This window comes from Lontra canadensis, unplaced genomic scaffold (genome assembly GCF_010015895.1).
Source record: "Lontra canadensis isolate GAN:19392208 unplaced genomic scaffold, GSC_riverotter_1.0 scaffold89, whole genome shotgun sequence".
In the NCBI taxonomy this organism is placed as follows: domain Eukaryota; kingdom Metazoa; phylum Chordata; class Mammalia; order Carnivora; family Mustelidae; genus Lontra; species Lontra canadensis.
In genome coordinates this window covers 5,922,388-5,944,340 of record NW_022631083.1, presented here as the reverse complement: position 1 = coordinate 5,944,340, position 21,953 = coordinate 5,922,388, and the positions used below count along the sequence as shown (strand labels likewise).

At 47.4% G+C, this 21,953-nt stretch overlaps 1 protein-coding gene across 6 annotated transcripts in view; it reads right to left on the bottom strand.

Annotated features, from left to right (window-relative positions):
* Positions 1-4,459: 4,459 nt before the first annotated feature.
* The window catches only part of TTC23 (tetratricopeptide repeat domain 23), a 97,651-nt gene continuing 80,157 nt past the window's right edge, over positions 4,460-21,953 (bottom strand). For 4 of the 6 annotated variants that reach the window (XM_032836034.1, XM_032836033.1, XM_032836035.1 and 1 more), the window contains exons 9-12: positions 19,005-19,154; positions 11,198-11,320; positions 5,474-5,556; positions 4,460-4,598 (exon numbers count right to left, since the gene is read on the bottom strand). In XM_032836034.1, coding sequence (XP_032691925.1) covers positions 4,484-4,598; positions 5,474-5,556; positions 11,198-11,320; positions 19,005-19,154 — 471 coding nt within the window. In that variant the 3' untranslated portion in view covers positions 4,460-4,483. Of the gene's footprint in view, positions 4,599-5,473; positions 5,557-10,292; positions 10,726-11,197; positions 11,321-19,004; positions 19,155-21,953 lie in introns of those variants that run through there. The other 2 variants (XM_032836036.1, XM_032836032.1) reach the window with 2 other exon arrangements.

Below are 21,953 nucleotides of genomic sequence, written 5' to 3'. Positions count from 1 at the left end.
CCGGCGTGTGCAGGGCAAATGATCCTTGGAACTAGCTTCGGGTACTTTCTTGCAGCACTAGGTGGTTAAGTAGTGCGTGGTCTAAATAGCCTTTTTTGTTACAACCCAAGTTCTCGAGCTTTTCTGCACCTTAGCCCTAAGCACCTGAACATTGAATTTCCCAGGTGGGAGGCAGATCCCAAAGACCATAAAGAGAACATTGATGCTTGGATGAGAACTTGGCTTCCCAGATGGTCGTGCAGTGACCCCGGGAGCACAGGGCAGACGGTGCCCCCCAAACAAGCCCTTTGAGCCCACAGTGGAAGGGGCCGAGGTCTTTGTGAACTTTGGGATGGAGAACAAGCACTGACCTCGAGGAAGTTTTTGAGGTTTTAACAGAAATCGTTACCATTGGGGTCGTTTGCTCAGGAGAGAGAATACTAACGTGGAAGAGAAAATGATGTTTGGGGGGAAGGAGCTGGGCCCCCGTCTGGCTGTCCAGCACTGAAGCACCCAGGAGGGGCCCCCGGAGGAAGGCAAAGGCCCTACCCACCCTGGGCCATAGGGTGCGGACCTTCAAGTTCATACTGCAGAATTGAAGATACTAGAGGGAGGGTGCTTTTGTTTTACATAAGGGCATTGATTTTAAGGCTTCCATCTGCAAAGGTCTGGCCTCACGCAAAGATAGTATCTCTCACAGCATAGCATTATTTTAATCTGAGCTTGTTCCTGGCATATAAAGTTGAAGCTGTATTTCCTCTAACACAGAAGCTAGAGCTGCAGGTAATGAGCTGAGGAATAACGATTCGAAGTGACAGCAGCCTCAAGTGGGTTATGGTGATGGGGGTGGTGGTTATGGCATGAGGAGTCGGGGGGTGGGGGTGTTGCACAGTGTGGCTCTGCGGCCCATAAGACCTCCATCTCCTCAGCCCCCAGAAATGGCAACAGCCAATAGTCCAGGGAGAGCATATTTTCTTAAGTGGAGGTGGGATGCAGCAAAGCTTTCAGGATGATCTGACAAACACCGAATACGGGGGTAGACAAAGTTGACTTGCCTGTTTCAACCAGTGCTGTCGGCCGGATGAGCTAGTAACTGTCACAAACTGGTCCAGAGGCGACAGCTTTGCAAACAGAGACTGCTTATTTCTAGTACAGAGATGGGCTGATTTTGTTAGCGGTAGTGAGTGATGGTGTCTGTAGAAGTAGAAAGGTATAGAAATCACCTTGATTTATTGGTCAAGGGGACAGCCTATGGGTTTGATGGCCAGACAGACTGAGGATGGGGAGAGTCTATTCTGTGAGTCAGAGTGGGCTTAGTTTAATGGCCCTCCCTTGCCTTGTGATCTGGTAAATGAGTACTAACGAGGACAGATGATTCCTATCACGACCCACCTCTATTTGGAAAATATCCGAGGTCTTCATTTATATCTCCATGTTAGAACACGCCTCTGCCGGGAGTGCTCGCGGATGCGGACTCCCGAGCGTCTTTGGCTGCTCAGTCTCGGAGCAGGGCAGGTGCTCTACGCTGTGCAGATCAGCCCCACAGCTCCGGGTCCTTTAAAACCAGTTGCTCTGGAGGCAACAGAACTCAGCTCTGGGGGAGGGACAGAACCAGTATTTACCGTTGTGGACACAGAACAGTATTAACAGAATGCTTTTCACCCTCCCGCGGGTGGTTGCAATATTGTGTGGTTTCGGATGTATATTTAGGATGGAATCATCAAAAAAGCTGATCTTTCTTAGCTCTCGTTCCCTACAGAGGAAGATGTCACAAGAATGTATAAAAATAAAAATTGGAGGGAAAAAACAAACCCCACCTTGTTCCTGGAGAGAATGAATGTTTTCTAGTAGCTATTTTTGTGGTTTCTATGTAAACTCTAATTAAAATATATGTGTTTACATGCATGGATTTTTCTGGTGTTTTTTTTTTTTTTTAAATAGTGGCACAGATTCACTGGGGAGACTCTGTATGAGAAGTTCCAGTCCCTTACCTGAATTAGAACTTGGCATTGTTCACACACAACTAGAAACCATGGCAGACAGAGCAAAACCCAGCTGGCTTGTATCCAAATACAGACGGGACAGTCTGTGGTAAGAATGTGGTCATCCCAGCCTGGAAGGCTAGTGCCATAGGGTGACCGTTGTTGCCTGGAATGGAGGTGTCTCCCGGGATATAGGACATTCAGTGCTAAAACCAGGACAGCCCGAGGCAAGGTTGGTTCACCCTGTGAACCCAGTGCAGACTGGAGGGGTTAGTAAATCATGGCTGTTTCTTAGATGCTTGAAAAACTTGCAGCTGTTTGAGACACAGAAGAGTTTTTAGATACCCTTACCTTAACTTTTTACCACAAAGACCACGAACATCTATAGTCTTCCTCTTGTGCTGAAGTTAACACATTTAATAGACAGGAGACATTTGGGTGGGCCATTCCTAAATTCATTCTTTCCTGGGGTAGGGATGCTATTATTTAAAATGCATTTTAGTTTCTATGACCCCAAGACTTTATCCTCCAAGAAAGACAGAAAGGAAGAAGTCCCGTAAGAATTCACTATTTTTCCCCCAGAAGCCCAGCGTGGACTCCTGTGTGCCCAGGCTGCGGCCACAGCATAGACTGGGAGGCTCACCCAATGGGCATTTATTTCTCCCAGTTCTGGGGGCTGGAAGTTGAAGATCGAGGTGCTGGTGGATTCGGTGCCTGGTTGGGGCTGTCTGTCCGCTTTGGCCGACGGTCATCTTGTGGGGTCTTAACGTGGTGGAGACAGCGATCGTGTCTCGTGTCCCTTTTGATCAGGGCACTAATCCCATCCATGGGGCTCTACTCTCACATATTCATCACCTCCCAGAGGCCCCCCATTTTCACACTGGGGATTAGGGCATCATCAGGAATTTTGGACGTACACGGTCAGTCCCTGGCCGACTCCAATGTGATATATATTCAAAATGCCTAGTCCACCATCCATGTTGAAACCCATGTCTTCAATCAGATGGGACACTTGGTGAGCGGTGACCACGCCTCATGACTTCATCCCACCGCAGGCCTGTCTGGGTGAGTGGGTACCAGTGGGGGTGGCCGGGGTGGGCAGCTGTCACAATTTCCAAAGGGGACCGGGGACCCTGCCTCTCCGCCCTGTCATGACCTTTTGGGTTTATTTCCCCCATCAATTCTTGAGGCAGCATCCTGCACAAATGGAACCAGAGTGGCTCTGGGTTTCCCACTGGGTGCTGGAGAGGAAGGGGGTCTGTGCCTCATCCCACTGCCATCTTAGCCACTAGCCTGCAGTTTTGCTGGGCTGCGGTCCATGGGATGAGGGTGGGAAGGAGCAGGAACAGCGCCGCCCACAGCCCATTCCCACCCACTGCGTACTCTGCCCTCCTCTATCCAGCACTGGCTCTCATTGCCGACAGTGTGAAGGGAAGTGCTCAAAATTTCCCACTCTGCTTTTCCATTCTTGAGTGGCGATGGGTTCCCCCAGCCCCCGCAGGAGACTGAAGACCACTGTGGGACACGAGCGCTTGTCCCACTCCACCCTCCCCACCTCACATGTTGAACCCAGAGAAAGCCAGGGGAGTAGGGGGCCAAGGGCTGCACTGACTTGAAAAAAAAAAAAAGCTCCAGAGCGCAGCCATGTTTCTTCTGCCCAGAGTAGAGGCCAGCGGAGTCAGCGGCCTTCCCCCGCAGCCTCTCCAGGCCAGCCTCACTCCTGCTCAGCTGCCTTCACTCCCTTACCCTGCCTCTCCTGACCTCTAGCCCATTTACCACCATTCACTCCCTGCCTCGTTTTACTGGGCTTTTTCCCTCTGTTACCAATCTCACCATTATGTTTAGTGCTGCATCCATGCTGGGGGGCAAGCTCTGAGGGGATAGGGACATTGTGTCTTGGTTACTGTTGTGTCCCCAGCTCTTGCCGGGAGTTCAGCCCCATTTGGTGAATGACTGCATGAGTAAAGAGAAGCTTCCTCGTGCTCCTCTCTAGGATCCAAACAACTCTGAGGCAGGCTTCATTTTCAAAACACCAACCCCAGCACTTCCAAGATTCCTCTCATTAGCATTTTATTTTCAATCCCTATTATCTTCCTATAAGAAGGGGGGCTTTTTCCAGAATTTTATTGCTCCAAATCTGACTCCAGGTCTAGGCCAGGGGCTCTCTATGCACGGGTGCCATGCCCTGTATTCACACACCAGAAGTTGTCAGCTTGTGAAGAGAGGCTCTGCAGCCCCAGTAGCGCCGATGGGTAAAAAATTTTATTGGCAAGAAAAACCACTTGGGCGGTAAAAAAAGAGAAATTCTTTATAGAAGCACCAGATCACCCCCAAGGGTGTCCACTGTCAAAATGTGGCCCGCAGGAAATCCGCAGTTATCTGTGGCCTGCGGGAGCAAACAGCCCTAACAGTCTGTCGAATTCCTTCTTGCTGGAGAGATTGATAGGTCACCCTCAGTGTCAGCGCCCAGGCATGACCAAAGCTCTCTCTGGGGGGAGGGGAGTTTGGGGGGGTGGGTGGTCTCAGTCCGCCATGTTGGGCCTGGCCTTCCCCAGCATAGTGTGCTGGGCCACACCAGTGTAGAACGCGGGTTTGGCTTTCGGGGCCTGCCTGGACTTCACAGCCACCTCTGGGGCCCTGCAAAGGAGCAGAAGGTGGGGTGAGTGTTGTGTCCCTCAGACCTCCTCACGGTTCCCCCACCAGGCCCAGCCCTTGCCACGGTGAAAGGGAGCATCGAAGTTGCTGAGCTACAGGTCCTGAAGGGGCCTGGGGAGGGAAGATAGAAGAGAATCCTTGCACAGGATTTTTTTTCTCCTGCTTTCTAATTCCTCACGACCATTGTCACTGTGCTGAGAGAATCAGCCCTTGGCTGGCTCAGTGAGTGGAACACGGGCAGAGAGGTTGGGGCTGGAGGCCTTGCTGGCTCAGGGCTAAAGGGGCCCCAGCTCAGGATGTCAGCCCAGAGCCCCCTGCTGGCTGGCCTCCTCGCCTTCCATGCTTCCAGGATCTTTCCTTGGCAATCTGCCCACAGGCTCTGGGCAACCCAGGCTCTGTGAGGGTGTGGCCTGTTCTCTGCTCACTGGCTGAGAAAGACTTAGGACCAGCCTTCATGGAGAAGTCAGAGGGCTCTCCGCGTGCCACCCCCTCCCCCAACCCTGACAGGCACCCTGAGAACGAAGAGAAGCCAAAGCAGGCCTCCAGCAGGCCAAGCCAGAGCACACTGTGCCCTTGCCTTCCAGCAGGGGAGAGGATGGGCAGGGGCTGGTCTCCAGGAGGGAGAATCCTAGTATGTGTTTCTGACATGATTCAAGAGCTAATCTCTTCTTAGTATCTGGGCAAGGGAGCTATTTTACAGCTGGGTTTTCAAAGGAACCACGGGTCCTGCCCAGTTGGTGAGTTATGGGAAGTCAGTTAATAAAACTTTCCACGGAAAGCTCCACAGACCCTTATAGAACCAGCTTCCTTTGAGATCGGAATGGCAAAGGAAACATTGTAAATGGAAGCCAACTCACTTGGACAGGACGTCCACTGTCTGCTGGGTGGCCAGAGTTCTCTTGTCCTGCGGTCCGTACAAGAGGGTCTGAATCTGAAGACACTGCAGGACAGACACCAATGATAATCATGAGGTCACACAAGTGCCACTGTGAGCGTTTTGCAGGAAAAACAAGTCTCTCTTGAATGGCATAAAGACCCATGCCTGACCTTCAATTTGGATCCTCTGAAGGATCCAGGAAACACATGTAAAGTTTTAACACTATTTCACAGAACTCCCTGGGACAAGCTGTATGCAAACTATGTTTATAATCATTTTAGAAGATAAGGTAACAGCATTGTTATTGACTGGGGATGGCCTCTAGTTTCCATTTAAAAATGAGCCTTGGGGCGCCTGGGTGGCTCAGTGGGTTAAGCCTCTGCCTTCAGCTCAGGTTATGATCTCAGGGTCCTGGGATCGAGTCCCGCATTGGGTTCTCTGCACAGCGGGGAGCCTGCTCCCCCCACCCCGCCCACCTGCCTCTCTGCCTACTTGTGATCTCTATCTATTGAATAAATAAAGAAAAAATCTTTAAAAAAATAAATAAAATGAGCCTTATAATAGCCCAGAAAAGTTTTTTAATGCTTTTGCCTATTGTTGTTGTTGTTAAAAAATGCTTTATCTTATATGCGATTTTTATATTCATTACTATACAGTAATTTCTTAGGAGTTAACTGTTCAGCCTATGTCTTTACCCAGGGCTAGCTCTGGCTTGACTTCTCCCCTCTCCATATTGGGTTGCCATTTGGTTGCCTGGACCAGGCAAGGGAAAACTCAAGGAAAGGATAAAGATGAAAGTTGTGTTCCCAAATGGCCAAAACCCCAAAATGGTTTTCATCCAGAGATAGACAAATAGACCAAAAGGACATGGAAGAGGATCCAACACTTGAGAGATGACAGAAGTGGCCCTGAAGGGTCTAGGGGCAAAAACTGAACTGGAAAATAAGTGGAACTTCTGGATGAAAGCATTGAAGATTTATCTTTATCATCTTGAGGCATGGAAGTATTTCTTAAACAAGATCCAGACAAACCAAAAGTAGAAGACTGATAAAATTTAACTGTATTAAAATTCAAAACATCTATGCACCAAAATTCACCTTAAGCAAAGCACAAAGAGGGAAAGGACAAAAGACAATGAGGGAAAATACTCACACAATACTGAGAAGGGATTAGTATTAAGAACATATAAAGAACACCTATAAGGTATAGGAAAAGCAACCTACCAATAGAAAATAATCAAGACATAAACATATCATTCAAACAAGTTGAAAACTAAGTGGTAATAAACACACCTAAGCTCACTAGTAATCGGAAACTTCAATGAGGTTGTCCCTTTACCTATTACATTGCAAAAGTCCTAGCCTGATCATGATAATACCAAGCTCTGTCAAAGGTATTAAACAAGAAAAACTTTTTTTTATATTGATTGTGGGTGTTGAAATTGGTATGACCACTTTTTAGAACAACTTGGCAATATTTAGTGATGGATAGGTAAATTGTGACATATATGTATTGTATTTGTAAAGTATCATATAGATTTTTGATGTGCTTGTATGTGTCCATGTAGATGAACCTCGTGATCATAGACCAAAAAAAGCAAACTACAGATGAATGCATTATATATTGTGTATTATTATAATATATGTCACATATATCATTTATATGAAGCTTAAGCAGCATGTGAAGCAAGGCCACAGTAAAATAATTAAGAAAACATGGGAATGATATCACATTCAGGACAGTGGTCATCTGGAAGTGGGGTGGGAAAGGGAAGAGTGGGGACTTCAACTGTAGGGTCATGTCTTATTGCTTTTATTGAATTAATGAGCTCAAAGGTGTTTGTTACATTCTTCATGCTTTTCTGCATACTTGAAATAGTTGATATTTTTAAAATATTGAATTGGTTTTTCTACATGGTAACAGCTTGAGTCAAAAAAAGTGTGAGAGTTTGAGGACTTTGTACTGAAGACTGTTTATTCGTTCCGATCTGCCAACCATTTTTTAGGTCTTTGAGAAAATTCAAATGCAAGCAGCCAAAATGCTTTGTCTTTGTAAGATGTGGAAAATATCAAAATCGTCTGAATGTTTGGTTCAATCTGAGGAACTGAGAAAGTGGTTCTGGAATCTGAGAATCGGGCTGTCTTCTGGAGGAAAGAAATATTATTAGACGAAGCTATGACAGGGTTCTCTTTTAAAATAACAGATTGTCATTCTGTTGGCTGAATTATGTAACACCAGGAATTAGCATCCCGGTTCTGTTATTCCATTTAGCAGATGATCCAAATTCTCCAAAATCCCACCCCCTCCCTCCAGCAAGCCCCAACCATTCTGAATCTGCACTGGGGCCATAGCCAGGTCTGGCCTAGGCAAAGTGCTGCTCATTCCACGGGGTTCAGCCAACACTGCTTTAATCCACAGATAAACTGTGAACTTGGGAAATGCAGGAACCTGAGAAAGTTCTGTACTGCTTCTGGGGACGGGTTTCACCGACACCCACGACACTTGATGGGAACTCTTCCAGCCCTCCTCTCCTCCGTGGCTCCCCGCTGTTGGAAGCCTGGGGGTGTCTCCACGCAGGGCCCGGCAGAGACTGTGCTCAGGAAGGTCTATAAGCAGGAAGCAAACAAGCTTTCCCCTAGCTCCAGCTTGGCAGTAAGAGGCCTCCGTCCAGGGCTAACATTCTTGCCAGAACGAACTTAATTTTCTCCTATTTGGCCAGAAATACCTTAACTCAGTGTAAAAGATCGGGTCTAATTTTAAATCCACCCGACTCCTCTGTTTACATATTTATGAGTGCCCCCGATGCAACTCATTTTGAGATGAGCTGATGTCAACATGCCTTGGTGCTAACTCGTTCACCGTGACATTAGAATTTTACTGACATTATAATGATTATTTGAGATGGTCTGAGGTCTCCATTTACCCTGCCTTAACAGATGGCCTCCAAAATCCAAAAGTCAGGAAGAATTTCCATCCTACCCCTTTGGTTCCCGAAGTTTCTCCCTGGCCCCTCATTCCCTAGGGAAAGACATCCTACTAGCTAAATAGTCACAGATTCCTGCGAACAATGACATGGCAATTGACAGAGCTTAGACAAATTCTCACTGGTTTAACCAGCGACCTCCATTCTAGACCTTGGGTTCTGATCCTTTTCCCCGGGGGAAAATGTTTGTAGAGAGACTAGAGGTAGGAGAGAGGGTCATAATCAATACTCAAGCCCAGGAGAGGTGAGCCCCTCCCCCATCCCCATCCCTACTCCTTAGACCCCCGTAGTCAAGACTCTTCTCTTCCTGGCATTAATAGATTTTTATAAAGGCTACTTATCCTCATTAAGAAGATCTGCCCCAAATTCTAGCTGAAGCGAGAAGAGACGTAAAGGGTTGCTAACTAAGAGAGGGAAATGGGTCCTCAGCCCCCGCCTAATCTCCTTTACAAGGACAGCTCCCACGGACACCAAACCAGGCGCCACGTCAGAATCATTCACCCATGAGCCGGAATAGTCTCCAAGAGCTACCTTTTTAGAAGAGTGAAATAACCCCTCTCCGACCCTTGCTAGAAAATGTTTACATAACCACGTATTTATCTAAGAAACGTAAATTCAATTTCTCAATGCTGTGCTCCCCTCAGCTAAATTTGTTTAAGCATTTTTGCGTGAAATAGGTGTTTCGATTTTTTTTGTTAAAAATATAGACATCGACAGAGACGAGTCAATAGGTTGTTCACTGAACCTACTAGGAGCCACGCATTGTAAATACCCCTCTGAACTCAGACTATATGGAGCCCAAAGACACGGCTGGACGACAGGACTCCAGGGATCCATCAGCTACCAAAACCTCCAGCAAGGGAGCTTCCTGGTGGGTGCAGCGTGATAAACCTTTGCTCTCTGAAGCCAGGCAAGTTCCGTAGTTGCAAGAGTGCTGTTGGCTAAGTGCTGCTTCGCTTAGTCATTCATGGTTGCAGAGGTCATTTAGAAACAACCTTAAGCATTTGATGTGGAATTGAAAAAGTCTTTTTGAAGTGACTGAGTTTGGAGAGCTAGGTTCCTAAGGGGCTCCTGAGACAAAGCCGCTGGGATAGGAGCCATCGGTTGGTGTCTTCCTAGCTCTGGTCTACCTCTGGGCCCCGGAGTTCGCGCCCTTCCCAGTGTGGTTGGGGGAGGGGGTGACTTGGCGGGGTCAGGTCTGGCATGGAAGTTAGCTGACTCAGTCTACTTGGGCTTCAGAAAACCCCAACAGCGAACTACCCTAACTCACAAAGAAGCCTATCTCCTGGTTTGGGCCAGAATCTCTGTTTACGTATTTATGAGTGCCTCTGAAGCAACTCATTTGTCCTGACAGCCTGCAAGGCCATTCCTTTATTTCCCAGCAGAACTGGATTGGGTGGTGGAGGGGGGGGGTTGGGGGGGGCTAGCCCTCCCTTTCTCCATTAATCTCCAGCCTTAAGTCCTAGAACTGCCTCACCCTTCTTATCAGGGAATGTCAGACAATGGAATCGCTGATGGGACACGTCCTTCTTACTAACGGAGGCCGGGCAGCAAGGCCATCAGCTGAAGAGCCAGCTGCAAGGCCACGTGGCTCAGTTATGGAAAAGTGACAGACTTTGTCCCGCCTGGTAAGTAAGGGTCCATGCCAAGCCTGTCATGCTATCACATGTGTTTTGTCTTTATATGAAATGAAGAACAAAGCCAGGGAAAGGTACGTTTATAAAGAACGACTCTCACGATATGAAGTCACTACTCCTCTTAACACATCATCCTTCAAAGGAGATACTCCCTGCCTGTGGCGGAGAATTACCCAGAAACTCACGAACTGTGCCTCTGTGTTCATGTCAGTTCTCAAGGCTGGTATTAAGAAAAAAAAGATATCAGAACCCAAAACATGTGGAAGGGCAAAAGGTCTTCAAGGTTTAGAAAGACACAAATAGGCTTTCACTGACGAATCTTTACCAGGCAGGCAGAAGTGATTTACTCAAATGATGACCTTGGGAGAACCAAAAGGACAAACCGGAACACAATTCACCAGCTGGCATTTTCCCTGCAGAAACAGGGGCACACCCGAGCCCTACCCGGGAACCAGCCTTGCCCTCACTGGGCCTGCATCATCCTCCGTGGCCGCTCGTTCCTGTGGCAGGTGTTTGCAGAGCTCCCACCATCTGCCACCCTGTGTCCCCCTCAGTGACAGAGCAGAGAGGGGCAGGCTGAAGGCCTTCGTGAGGTGACATGTGAGTTGAGGCCTGCAAGATGGGGAGTCAGCCCTGTGAAGAGCTGTCAGGGGGTGGGGGTTCCCAGGAAGGAGGTCTGGGAAGTGTTTGAGGAAGGATACTGATTGATTCCCCTTCTCTCTTCTTCTCTCCTTCTCTCTCGCTCTCAGGTACACACACACACACACACACACACACACACACACACACTCACACACGCACACATCATGCAAGCACACCCCCCTACAGCTCCCTGACCCGGAGACCCACTAATTCTGAGCCCCACCTGCTGCACAGGTGGGTAGGAAGCCTCCCATAACACAAGGACAGCTAAAGTGGGACCAGGGGCCCCAGGACCAGGGAGATGAGGAAGAAAGGGGGGGCCCATGGACTGCCACTCACACGGCTGCCAAGAGCGGAACCCGTCCGCAAAGCTCTCCCTGAGTGTCCACTGAGTGCCCCCCTAGGAAGTGTTCACGGCATCCTCGTCTCCCTCACTCCTCACCTCCGAGCTGCCATGTGCCGTGGTTTCTACATCCTTATCGACATCCCTCGACTCCCCCACGACTCTGCTCCATCCCCTGGCCACTGTCTTGGAGCAAGCTACCATCATCTTTCTCCAGGACAGCTGCAACACAAATATTTGAGGACAAACGCGTCAGCGGGACTTGCGAGCGTGGCAGGGCGGGGGGGGGTTCCGACTGCGCACCCACGTGTCAGGCAAGGCAGCCAGCTTTTTGTACAGGAGCTGGACTTGCCCGTTTCAGAGCCAGAGAGAACAAGAGGTCCGGACCCTGTTCAAGCTAACCCTTTCAGGCTGACTTTTTGGGGCTGGTTTCTCTCTTGATGTGGAGCTCAGCCATGTCACCTGGGTCCTTCCTGAACCGGTGTGGTCACACCAGCCATCTCTTTTTTAAATATTTTATTTATTTATTTGTCATAGAGAGCACAAGCAGGGGGAGCAATAGGCAGAGGGAGAAGCAGGCTCCCCACTGAGCAAGGAGCCCAACGTGGGACTCGATCCCAGCACCCCGGGATCATGACCTGAGCCAGAGGCAGACGCTTCACCGACTGAGCCACCCAGGTGCCCCTCACACCAGCCACTCCTGACCATCACTCTTTCCACTTGTTTAAGGTCACACTGAATTTCCACGGGAGATTTTGCCTTTCCCTCCATCGCTGGCCATGCACCCATAAACTCACAGTTGTCCCTCCTCTAGTGGGGCTCTGACAGTTCGCTAATCTCGGGCCTGGATGGTCTGTCCTGACCCCCAGTTCTGTGCCCTCCAGACTCCGAGGCCAGTTTAGGGACTTTGAAGGCTGTAAGCAACCCACAAGCAATAGTTCTCCTAGCTGAGGCACTTGCCACAGCAAACATAGCCTTGCGTGGGGCTGTCTGTGTTTTCTGGGGGACAGCGAAGGTGGAGGGGTGCTGTACTTGGGCTGTCCTCATGGGGCCCCTTCCTGGCAGCTGGGGGACTTCTCTCATTCTCACCTAGCCTACAGCCGGCAAGGGAGGCTCCACCTTTCCCCCACATAAGGTCAAAACTGGATGACCTTGATCCCTTTAACCATCCGCTCCCATGGTTATACCGCATCAACCGACTTACAGAGAACTTTGAGGAAGGAGCCATCGGAACGTCTTCCAGCGTGCTTTTCAACCCAAGAACAGGATTTTTCTTTTTTAATTTTTTTTTAGGAACGGGATTTTTTTGATGTGAAATTCACGTCATGACCTCCTCTCTTCCCAAAAAGGATTGGAGGGGATCTGCCGCAGCCCAGCGATGGGTTTAGTTAGTGACCGTTAGGGAAGTCAGGATCAAGGACAAATAAATAAAACCGCACCTGAAAACAGTGTGGTGAACATGGGGCTGTGTGAGGACTCCAAAAGTGCCCTGGATTTCCTGGTATCCGGGGCAACCAGGAAAACACCACACAGGCTAAAGGGAAAGTAAAACTCGGTGGTCTGCGGACGGAATGACAGTGCGTGAATTATGTATAAAAGACAGCCGTCAACCAGAAAGTTCTGGGTGCTTGGCCGGCTGGAGGAACGGCAGGTCTAGGGTCTTAATCCATGACCACACAAGACCCTTCCAGGGATGGCTTTTTCATCTATAACCTACGAGTAAAAACCATTTTCCTCCACCTTTCTTCAACTGATTCATCATAGTGGGAAAGGGGTCACGTAACATCGCGTTATTCTTTTATGGAAATGTTTACTGTTGGAAGCTGTGAGGTGGTCAAGGCAGTGGACCAACCCCCGATGAGGACAGTACTCACTAGGGGATTGGCTACCCCAATTCCACCCTGTCCCTGGGTCCAGGGTGAGTCCTGAGAGACTACTGACCTGGGAGACAGTCTTTAGGAACGCTTTTTTTGCAGCTTTTCACTGGGATGAAAATGATGGCAGTGACAGCCATCCTAGAATCAAACCAGGGCTCTATGTTGCAAAAGCATGTAGAACTTTTGCTGTGGAAATTTCCATCTGGAGCCAACAGATTTCTCCCTTTGCATCCTGCAGGCAGATGCCTTTGAAAAACAGATCAATAATATGGTTTTCCTCTCGGTAATTTAATCCCGCGGTCTGCTTTGTTTCTCGTGCCTTCCTGTTTTTTTCAGGCCCACAGGACCATGCCCGGGCCATTCAGCCCAGGAGGGCACATCTGGAAAAGCCAGTGTTCACTGGATTCCTGTTCCAGAGTTGACAACGTGGGGGACAGAGCTGTTGTTGGGATAAAAAGGAGAGAAGCTCTCGGGCGGGAGGTTTAGAAACCTGCCGCCGGCTCCACAGAGCCCAGTGCCAAGTACCGCGACTGGGAGAGCCGGGCTCAGCAGCGGGCAGATGTGCAGGGCATGTTTCACGTCTTGTGTCCATGCCCCAGCGTCCACAGCATGGCCAGCCCTGTCCTCAGATGGGCACAAGCAGGGAAGGGGCAGTGAGGACCGTGTGGACCACAGCCCGCGTGACAACAGACACAAGTGTCAACCCTTCCTTCCCGCGTTCTGGCAAATGGCCCGATAGCTTTAAAATGTCAAAGTCATGGTGTTCGGGACTGATGGTTAATGAGGCCAGACTGAAGGGAGAAAACGTCACTGACGTCCAGGGCAGCCTTCGGGAGTGATGAAACCTGACAGTGTCTCGAGGCTGACCTGATCTTAAGCCCCGTGGGTGGGCATGGGGCCCAGAGCAGTGGTCTCAACCTTCTCCCAGAAGCTAAAATGCAGATTCCTGGGCCCCGAGACCCCTGCCCGAGAGTTGGATTCAGAAGGTCACCCTCATGCAGGGCTTTAAGACCCCATGCCTGGTGAACCTTACTCAAGATGAACCTGCCAATGTACAACTCACTTGTTTCCAGGCAGCTCAGCCCCCTCCCTTGAAGACAGGGCTCCTAAGGTCTGACATGCAGGGCTGTGAGGATGAGGAACGACGTACGAGCCACTCTGGGCAGCAGCCAGCCTGGCCCTGAGCCTGAGGTCGGTCATGGTACCTGTTCCGCCCCACGGGGGACAGCGGGGTCCTCATGAAGGTTCATGTGGCTCCTACTCAAGTTTGCCAGCTATCCCCACTCCTGGGGTCCCTCCCCGGCCCAGAGTTGAGTGACCAGGCTGAACCTTCAGCAGAGGAATCACAGCAGAGGCTCCTAAGGGCAGGCAGTGCCTCGGCCAGGAGAGCTCAGCCCTCTCCTCCTTCTGGGGCCGGTGGCCCCCTGGGCCCCGCTGGATCCTGCTGCTCCTGAAATCAGCCTCCCTGCCCTCCCCTCCTTCCATCCCCGGCATAATGTGGGGGAAAGGAAGTCTGGGAGTTGCTATTACTGCCATTTCACAGAGGTTTCTCGTCTTCCTCAAGCCTCTTGCCCTTGATTCTTGGCCCATTCCAGTCCATTCTCCACACGGTCCTCACTATGATTTCTCTTTTTCTAAATCCAAAGTACAAATACAGACCTGTGGTGTCCTGCTTAAAACTCCCTTCATGGCTCCTAGTTGCTTAAGGCAACATTCAGAAAATTTCTTCTGCAAAGGGCCACACGGTAAATATTGCGGGTTTTTGTCTCTACATATATAGACAAAAATGGAGGCTGACTGTGTAGGCACATACAGAACAAGAGGGAGAGCAAACTTCCTCGAGTTTATCAGTGAAATTACACGTAGGTGTTTTTGGAATCTAGTTTTACTCAGGAGAATAGGTTTCTTTTTTGGTACAGGTAAGACTTCCCTTAGTGAGGGCTCAGTTAATATTCCCTATACTCGAATCGATTTATGATCACTTGTAAAATGATGACAGGTTTTATGACTATCTGTAAACACCATTTTTAACTTGGCTTGTATCCTTAACTGTAATGAAATAAACACAGACAGTGCACTGGCCATTGTTTGGGACCCCTGCTTAAAGGATCACGTCTCAGCCACTTAGCCTATAAACATGGCTGCCGAGACTTGCCCCTGTGTCTTTCCCAGATGATTTCCTGCCAGATGGTAGGCCCTAACTAGTTTTTGCTTCTTAAAGAGGCTTTACTCTCTCACCCCCGAACTTCTTCTTCGCCTCATTTCCAACCTGGGAATTCTTGTCTCTGTTGGGCTACACTCTTTTTTAGGACTACTTATCTGTGGACACCTTCCCTAAGCCCCTTTCCTCCCACAGATCTCGGTGTGGACCTGGAGAACTTAGCACATGATACCACATTTGGGGGTTTACAATCTGTAACTCCCTCATTGGCCTGGAATATTCTCAGGAAGGAAGCTACTGGATGCCTAGTGGACCCATTGCATGTGTTTCAACAACAGGGAGGGGCTCTCTCTGGGACCCTGTCTCAGGTTTTCTGACTATGGGACTGTGTTTCCTGCACCGTCTCCACCCTGGGCCACCCAGCCACCATGAGGGCGCCATGTTCTTACATCCAACCAAGGCCCTGGCCTCAGCTCATTGATCCAGGGTGAGCACTTGATTCAAGTCAGGTCTATAGCCCTTTCCTTAGAATCTTTCAAGCTATGACTGGGAAATGGCGCAGGGGTAGGAAGTAAAACTCTGGAGGGCTGGCAGCCATGATCTCCATCTGGAAGGTAGACTGCCATGACAGGCAGGAGTCTGGGGCAGAGATAGCCTTGGAACATTCTCCTGAGGCTTAGCTGTGTCCTACTTTGCTAATCATCTGCCTATTGGCCTTTCCCTGGAAACCATAAGACAAGAGATACCCCCTTTATATCTGAGCTGGTTTGACTGTTTTCTGTCAGTGGTAATCCAAAGACTCCTTCTTATTCTGATCTTGGCATTCTCCTCACCGCGTCACTAGTTCCCCAATGTTTTTTTAAGGATAGGAAGTCTTCGTTCAAACAAAATCTTGCTGAGAAGCCCGAGGTGAACCAGGAGAAGTGCAGAATAGATTACCTCGTCTGTACCTCTTGGTGCCAAAGCCCCACTCCGCCAACTCCTGACCTTGCAGTCAAGGCTGAGACACTCAAGTCTTTGTAAAAAACAGAAGTAGTGGTATCGACTCTTCAAGTCGCAATAGGGCTTAAATAAGTCAATATGTGTAAATCGTTCAGCACAGTTCAGGGGATAGAACAATCAGTTAATAAGTATGAGCTCGGAAGTGGAAGATGGAGAAACCCAGGGCAACCGCCATCTTAGCTTCCCTCCTCCGTCTTCCCTCAATAATGTCTTTGGCACATGTATAATGTTCAGATTATCTGAAATGATTAGTTTAACATATCTCCCTGCTCAGACTGGAAAGTCTCATGGAGACAAGAAGCATATTTGTCTTGATCATTGTTTTTTCACAGCTACTGGCACACAAAAGGTGACTGATAACTACCATTGACTGTGTGATAATTGATATATGTATCATGTTGTTAAAAACTAGGCACCATGCATGTTACCAAATCTGATGCCTTCTGCCACAGATTCAGAAAAGTCCTAAGAAGAGAAGAAGGCTCAATGCATACGGCAGCCCACTCAGAACTAAAGTTAATTCTTTTGGTTTGGTCAGTTATGTTACTTAGAGGTTCCCAGGATTTCCCCATTTTAACACTAATTCATGTAATGAAAACACAACATGACAAAATTTATGAGATACATTTAAAGCAATAAGAAAAGGAAAAGCCACAGCCTAAAACACTATCTCAGTAAAAATGAAAACAAATGAGTTCAAGTCCCAATTCAAAAAGGAAAAACTCCAACAAAGTAAAACAAAGTAAGTCATGAGAAAAGAAAAAATAAAGATAAAATCAGAAATTAGTGAAACAGAATAGGAAGGCAATTGACCTATGGCGTTTGAAAAACTGACAAAATAGACAAACCACTAACTAACTCAGTCAATGGAAAAAGTGAGGAAATCCAAATAAAAAATGAAGAAATTATAATGAGAAGAGAACTATGAAAAAAGCAGAGATTTTAAAAATTCATGAAATTACTTTACAAATCTCCATGCAAATCATTCTGAAAATGATAGTGAAATAGATAAATACACTTCACTAAAATGACCTCATCAGAGATAGAAAGCTTCAACAGAGCAATCTTTTATAGAGAAAAAGAGAAGATTATCAAGAAATTCCCTGCCATTCAAAAATAGCACCAGGCCTAAAAAGTTTCACAGGGGGTACAAACCTTCAAAGACTAGATAGTTTTAGTGTGTGCATAAATTCCTTCAGGCATAGAAAATAAAGGTAAATTTCCAAATTATTTTTATGAAGCAAATATAACATTGTAACTTAAATAAATATCACTTACCAATACTGGTGCAAAAAATCCTAAAATAAATATTAGCAAACAAATCAACATTATACTGAGAAAATAGTTCAATATGACTATGGGGATTTATTCCAGGAATACAAGGTTGGTTCAATATTATAATAAAATACACCATATTAAGTGATCTAAAAAGAATCATATGATTATTTCCATTGATGCTGAAAAAGTCTTTGATAAAAATCTAGCAGTTATTTCTAATAAAAAAATACTCATGAAAATAGAAATTGACAGATATTTCCTTATCATGATAAAATATATAAACCTTAGTCCAAAGCCAGCATCTACTATATGAAGAATCATTATAAATATTTCCACTAAGATCAGAATAAGAATGCCTATTATCTCTACCATTACTTATTATTGTACTGGAGGTATGAGCCAATGCAATTAGACAAGAGAAATCAATTAGAGGCAAAAGAATTGGAAAATGGAAAGTAAAAGTATTTGCAGATGATGTAATAGTACACCTGAAAAACTTGAAAGAACTGATGCTCAAATGAACTCAAACAAGAAAAGAATTAAGCAAGATAGCAAAATAAAATTAACAGAGAGAAACCAACAGTTTGCATACACATATACACACACATACATATAATATTAGATAGAACTCCATTTATAACAGCATTATGATTAAGGAAGAGGAAATGTTTAGAAATCAGCCTAATAAGAAATGTGCAGAATTTATACAGGGAACACTTTAAAATGTGCCTGAATGGTCCATAAGTAGACATGAACAAATATAAAGACATCCCTTGTTCTCAGTCTTCCAGAAGTTTATAAATAACATGATCCTCCAAAAACTACCACCAAACTTCTTATGGAGCTAGACAGGTTGATACTAAAATTCATGTGGAAAAATAAATACGCAAAAATGTTTAGAAAACCTGATACTCTAGGGAGATAAAAAACCCTGAGGGGAGCGGTGTTCTACCAGCTATTAAATCACGCTATGAAATCTCTATAATTAAGACAATGAGGCACTGGAATTCGAATAAACAAAAAGACAAATGGAAGAGACCAGAAATGGAAGAGACCAGAAATCCAGAAATCCACTCTAGCATACACAGAAGTGTAGTACATGATGAACGTGTTCTCTCAAATCACTGGAGCACAGATGGGTTCTTTGACAAAAGGTGCTGGGCAACTGGCTATCCATTTGAAAAAAAAAAGATAATGTTAGATCCTTACCTCACACCTGCCACACAAACAAACCCCCGATTTAAAAAGAAACTAGAAGAACACACACAAGAATTCAAGAATTCCTCCATAAACTGACTCTACAAAAAGAGTACAATAAAATAAAAGATTGATGAATGGCCTTAGGCAAAAATTTGAAAATAACTGCATGCTAAAATAAAAAATCACTGATAATTCATTTAACAACATATGTGTATAAGAGGATGACTCTACTGTTTATCTAAGAAGTGTTGGCTTAGCTTGGCTGCAGAAGTGGTCATCTTACCTAAGTGAGCCACTGATAATGTTTCACTTAAAAACAGCATGGTAGAGGGAGAGAAAGTTTGCCGTGGGGAGGGCTTAGCCAGGTTAGTGTTGAGTCCAGCTTTACCTTCTTCAGTTTCCTGTGGGCCCCAGCGTGGTTCCCTTGGGCCAGGTCGGCCCCACCCAACAGCCGGTAGGTCTCGGCCACCTCGGGACTGAGATCACCACACACTGCCACTTTGGCTTCCAGGGACTCTCTCAGGATCGAGGTTGCTTTCTGTGACAGGAACAAAGGTTAAAGTTTGGTTAGAAAGTTCAAAGGCTGATTGATAAAGATCAATGCCCCTTAAGAAAATGATGTTAACTGGGGACAGCCGGGTGGCTCAGTTGGTTAAGAGTCTGACTCTTGGATTTGGCTCAGGGAATTGAGCCCCGCGTTGGGCTCCACAGTCATCATGAGTCTGCTGGGATGTTCTCTCCCTCTGCCCTTCCCCCTACCACTCACACGCGCTCTCTCTCTCTCAAATAAATAAATAAATCTTTTAAAAAAAGAAAATGGGGGTGCCTGTGTGGCTCAGTCGGTTGGGTGGCTGCCTTCGGCTTCTGTCACAATCTCCGGGTCCGGGAACTGAGCCCCACATTGGGCTCTTGGCTCAGTGGGGAGTCCCTCTGCCTCTGCCTCTCCCCTGCTCATGCTCTCCCTTATCAAATGAATAAATAAAAGAAAATGTTGTAACTGATGTGTATTTTCACCCTTCAGGGATTGGGTTTGGGTTGTGTCCCATGAGCTGAGCCTACTTTCCCTGAACGGGACACAGGAAATGGCATATATGGGGCAGGGAGATGTTAACCACAGAGAGAGAACGCACAAAAGACACATGGAGAATAAAGCCACCCCAGGTATTACGGGAATTCATTTTAGCTGAGTAGTAAGAACAGAAGCTAACAGGTAAAACTGTGCTGAGCAGTTTACCTGCGTGAGCTCATTTAATTCTGTCTCTTTCAGATAAGTATTAATCCTCACTGAACAGAGGAGGAAACTGAGGCACAGAGCAGTCGAGAACTTGCTTAGGATCAGACCGCTCCCCAGTGTTTGACCTGGGACCTGAATCTGGCCCATAATTTTAATCCTTTTCAGTTGCAGGCTCTTTTTCCTCTGCGCACAGTGACGTTCTTACGTAAGTGAAAATTAGAGTTTCCTGGCAATTCATGTACTTAAAAAACATCCAGAACATATTCCAGACGTTTCTATTTCTCATAAGAAATACTTTAGGAAACCAAAAGCAAACATTCTAACATGGCAAAAAAAAAAAAAATTGAATATATTTGACATTTTGTGTGCTTTATCAGATTTATTTACGCCAACATCGAATAAAACACATGCGTTGGTCAGAAACCAGGATCTTCTGATATTAATCTCTTCAGTCAGACCCCAAGACATACAGAGGGAAAGCCCTGCCTGCCCATTGCCCACATGTCTCCTGAAGTTCTTCCATGGTCTTGTACGTCCACGAAAGCATGATTACGGCTACGAGACACAAACGCTGAATTTCAGAGCCAAATAAGGCTGGAACCAGTTAAAGAGCTTTCCCATACAGCCCTGAAGGCATCCTGATAAACCTTCCACAGATAGAAGGAGCTGGCAAAGCTTTACTCAGTTTACGGGCAATAATACGAGTTAAGTGCTAGGGGTGGGGTGTGGGGTGTGAAACGGCCAAGGCACCGATAAGGCAGAAACAATTTCTTCACGGAAAGATGGAATCACCCTCGGAGGAGAGAAACTGTAAATTGTGAAGTGTGTGACCTACCTTGGTGTGTGGGGTACTTGCCTGATGCTGAAGCCCATTATGTCCTTTGTACGTCCCACCCCCCACCCCCAGCATCTGTGAACGAGGATTTGGCAAGGTGCGGGTGTTGGGCTTGGCGACCTGTCCGTGGAAATTGGTTGTCAGGTTTTGAGGAGCCAGTGATGGAAAGAAGAACCAGACTCTTTTTGCTAAAGGAGGTTTTCAATGCCATTTCTAGCCTGACAGGGGAAACTAGAGATAGACGTACATGAACTTGAATGGCCGGTGGAGATGGCAATGGAAGAGAGGTCACATGGGTGGGAACAGAGACAGTGTCACTCTGTGAGAGGCAGAACAGCATAATGGAGAGGAATGAAGGAAAAATAGGACCTATGTGGGCTGAGGAGAGGTTACATGGGAAACTGGGAGCCCAGGGGTGAGGTGGGAGAAGGGCAAGGCCAGCCAGTGGGTTCATCTGACTGCAGCGGGGAGAGTAGAGCGGGGGGGTGGGGGGGATGAGGCGGGGAGTCATGGACCAGACTGGTGGTTGGTGGAGGGCCTTCATGCCAGGGTCGGGAGTTTGGATTTTCTTATGGGGAATAAGAAGCTGGAGAAGGTTCTTGAGCAGGAAAGCAGGAAAGAGTAGAAGGTGATCGAGCATGAAGCTAGAAGATAAGCCCACGCATGTCTTAATCTGCGACAGAGTGACCTTCACTTACATTTTACCTTTAAAGGCATTTTCCTTCCCAAGGATCACTTTCCTCCTAGCACAGGGCTCTAGCCCATGTAGGGGCAGTGTCCGCATCTGGGGTGGTCTGAGCACAGTACCATGCTCACACCTGGGACTGTCCTCGGGGCCCAACATTGTTGGCCACCTCCTGTGAGTACTTACAGGGAGAGGGCTGCGACCACATTGAGCACCGTGCAAGGCCACCATGTCTGGTGGGGCAGGTTGTGTCCTGCACAAGGACAGGAGAACAAGGACAGTTGAAATCTAGCCTGTGTGTGCTCTCCAAGCAATGTGCTCTGGCACGAGCTGCAGCCACCGGAGGAAGAGGCAGCTTTTTCTATTCCTACCAGGGCACCAGAAGGGCTGGCAGGGGACTGAACAAAAGAGCCAGTTTGCTAAAATCTCCCAAGAAGGCCGAGGGGAGTGAGGTACATCTTTAGTTCAATACCACTGATCTGGGTGACTAGGGCAAGGGCGGTGAAGTGTGGCGTCGGTGACAGATACCAGGGCAGGAAGCCAGACAAGAACGGGGGGCAGGAAGGGGGAGGGCAGATGCCCT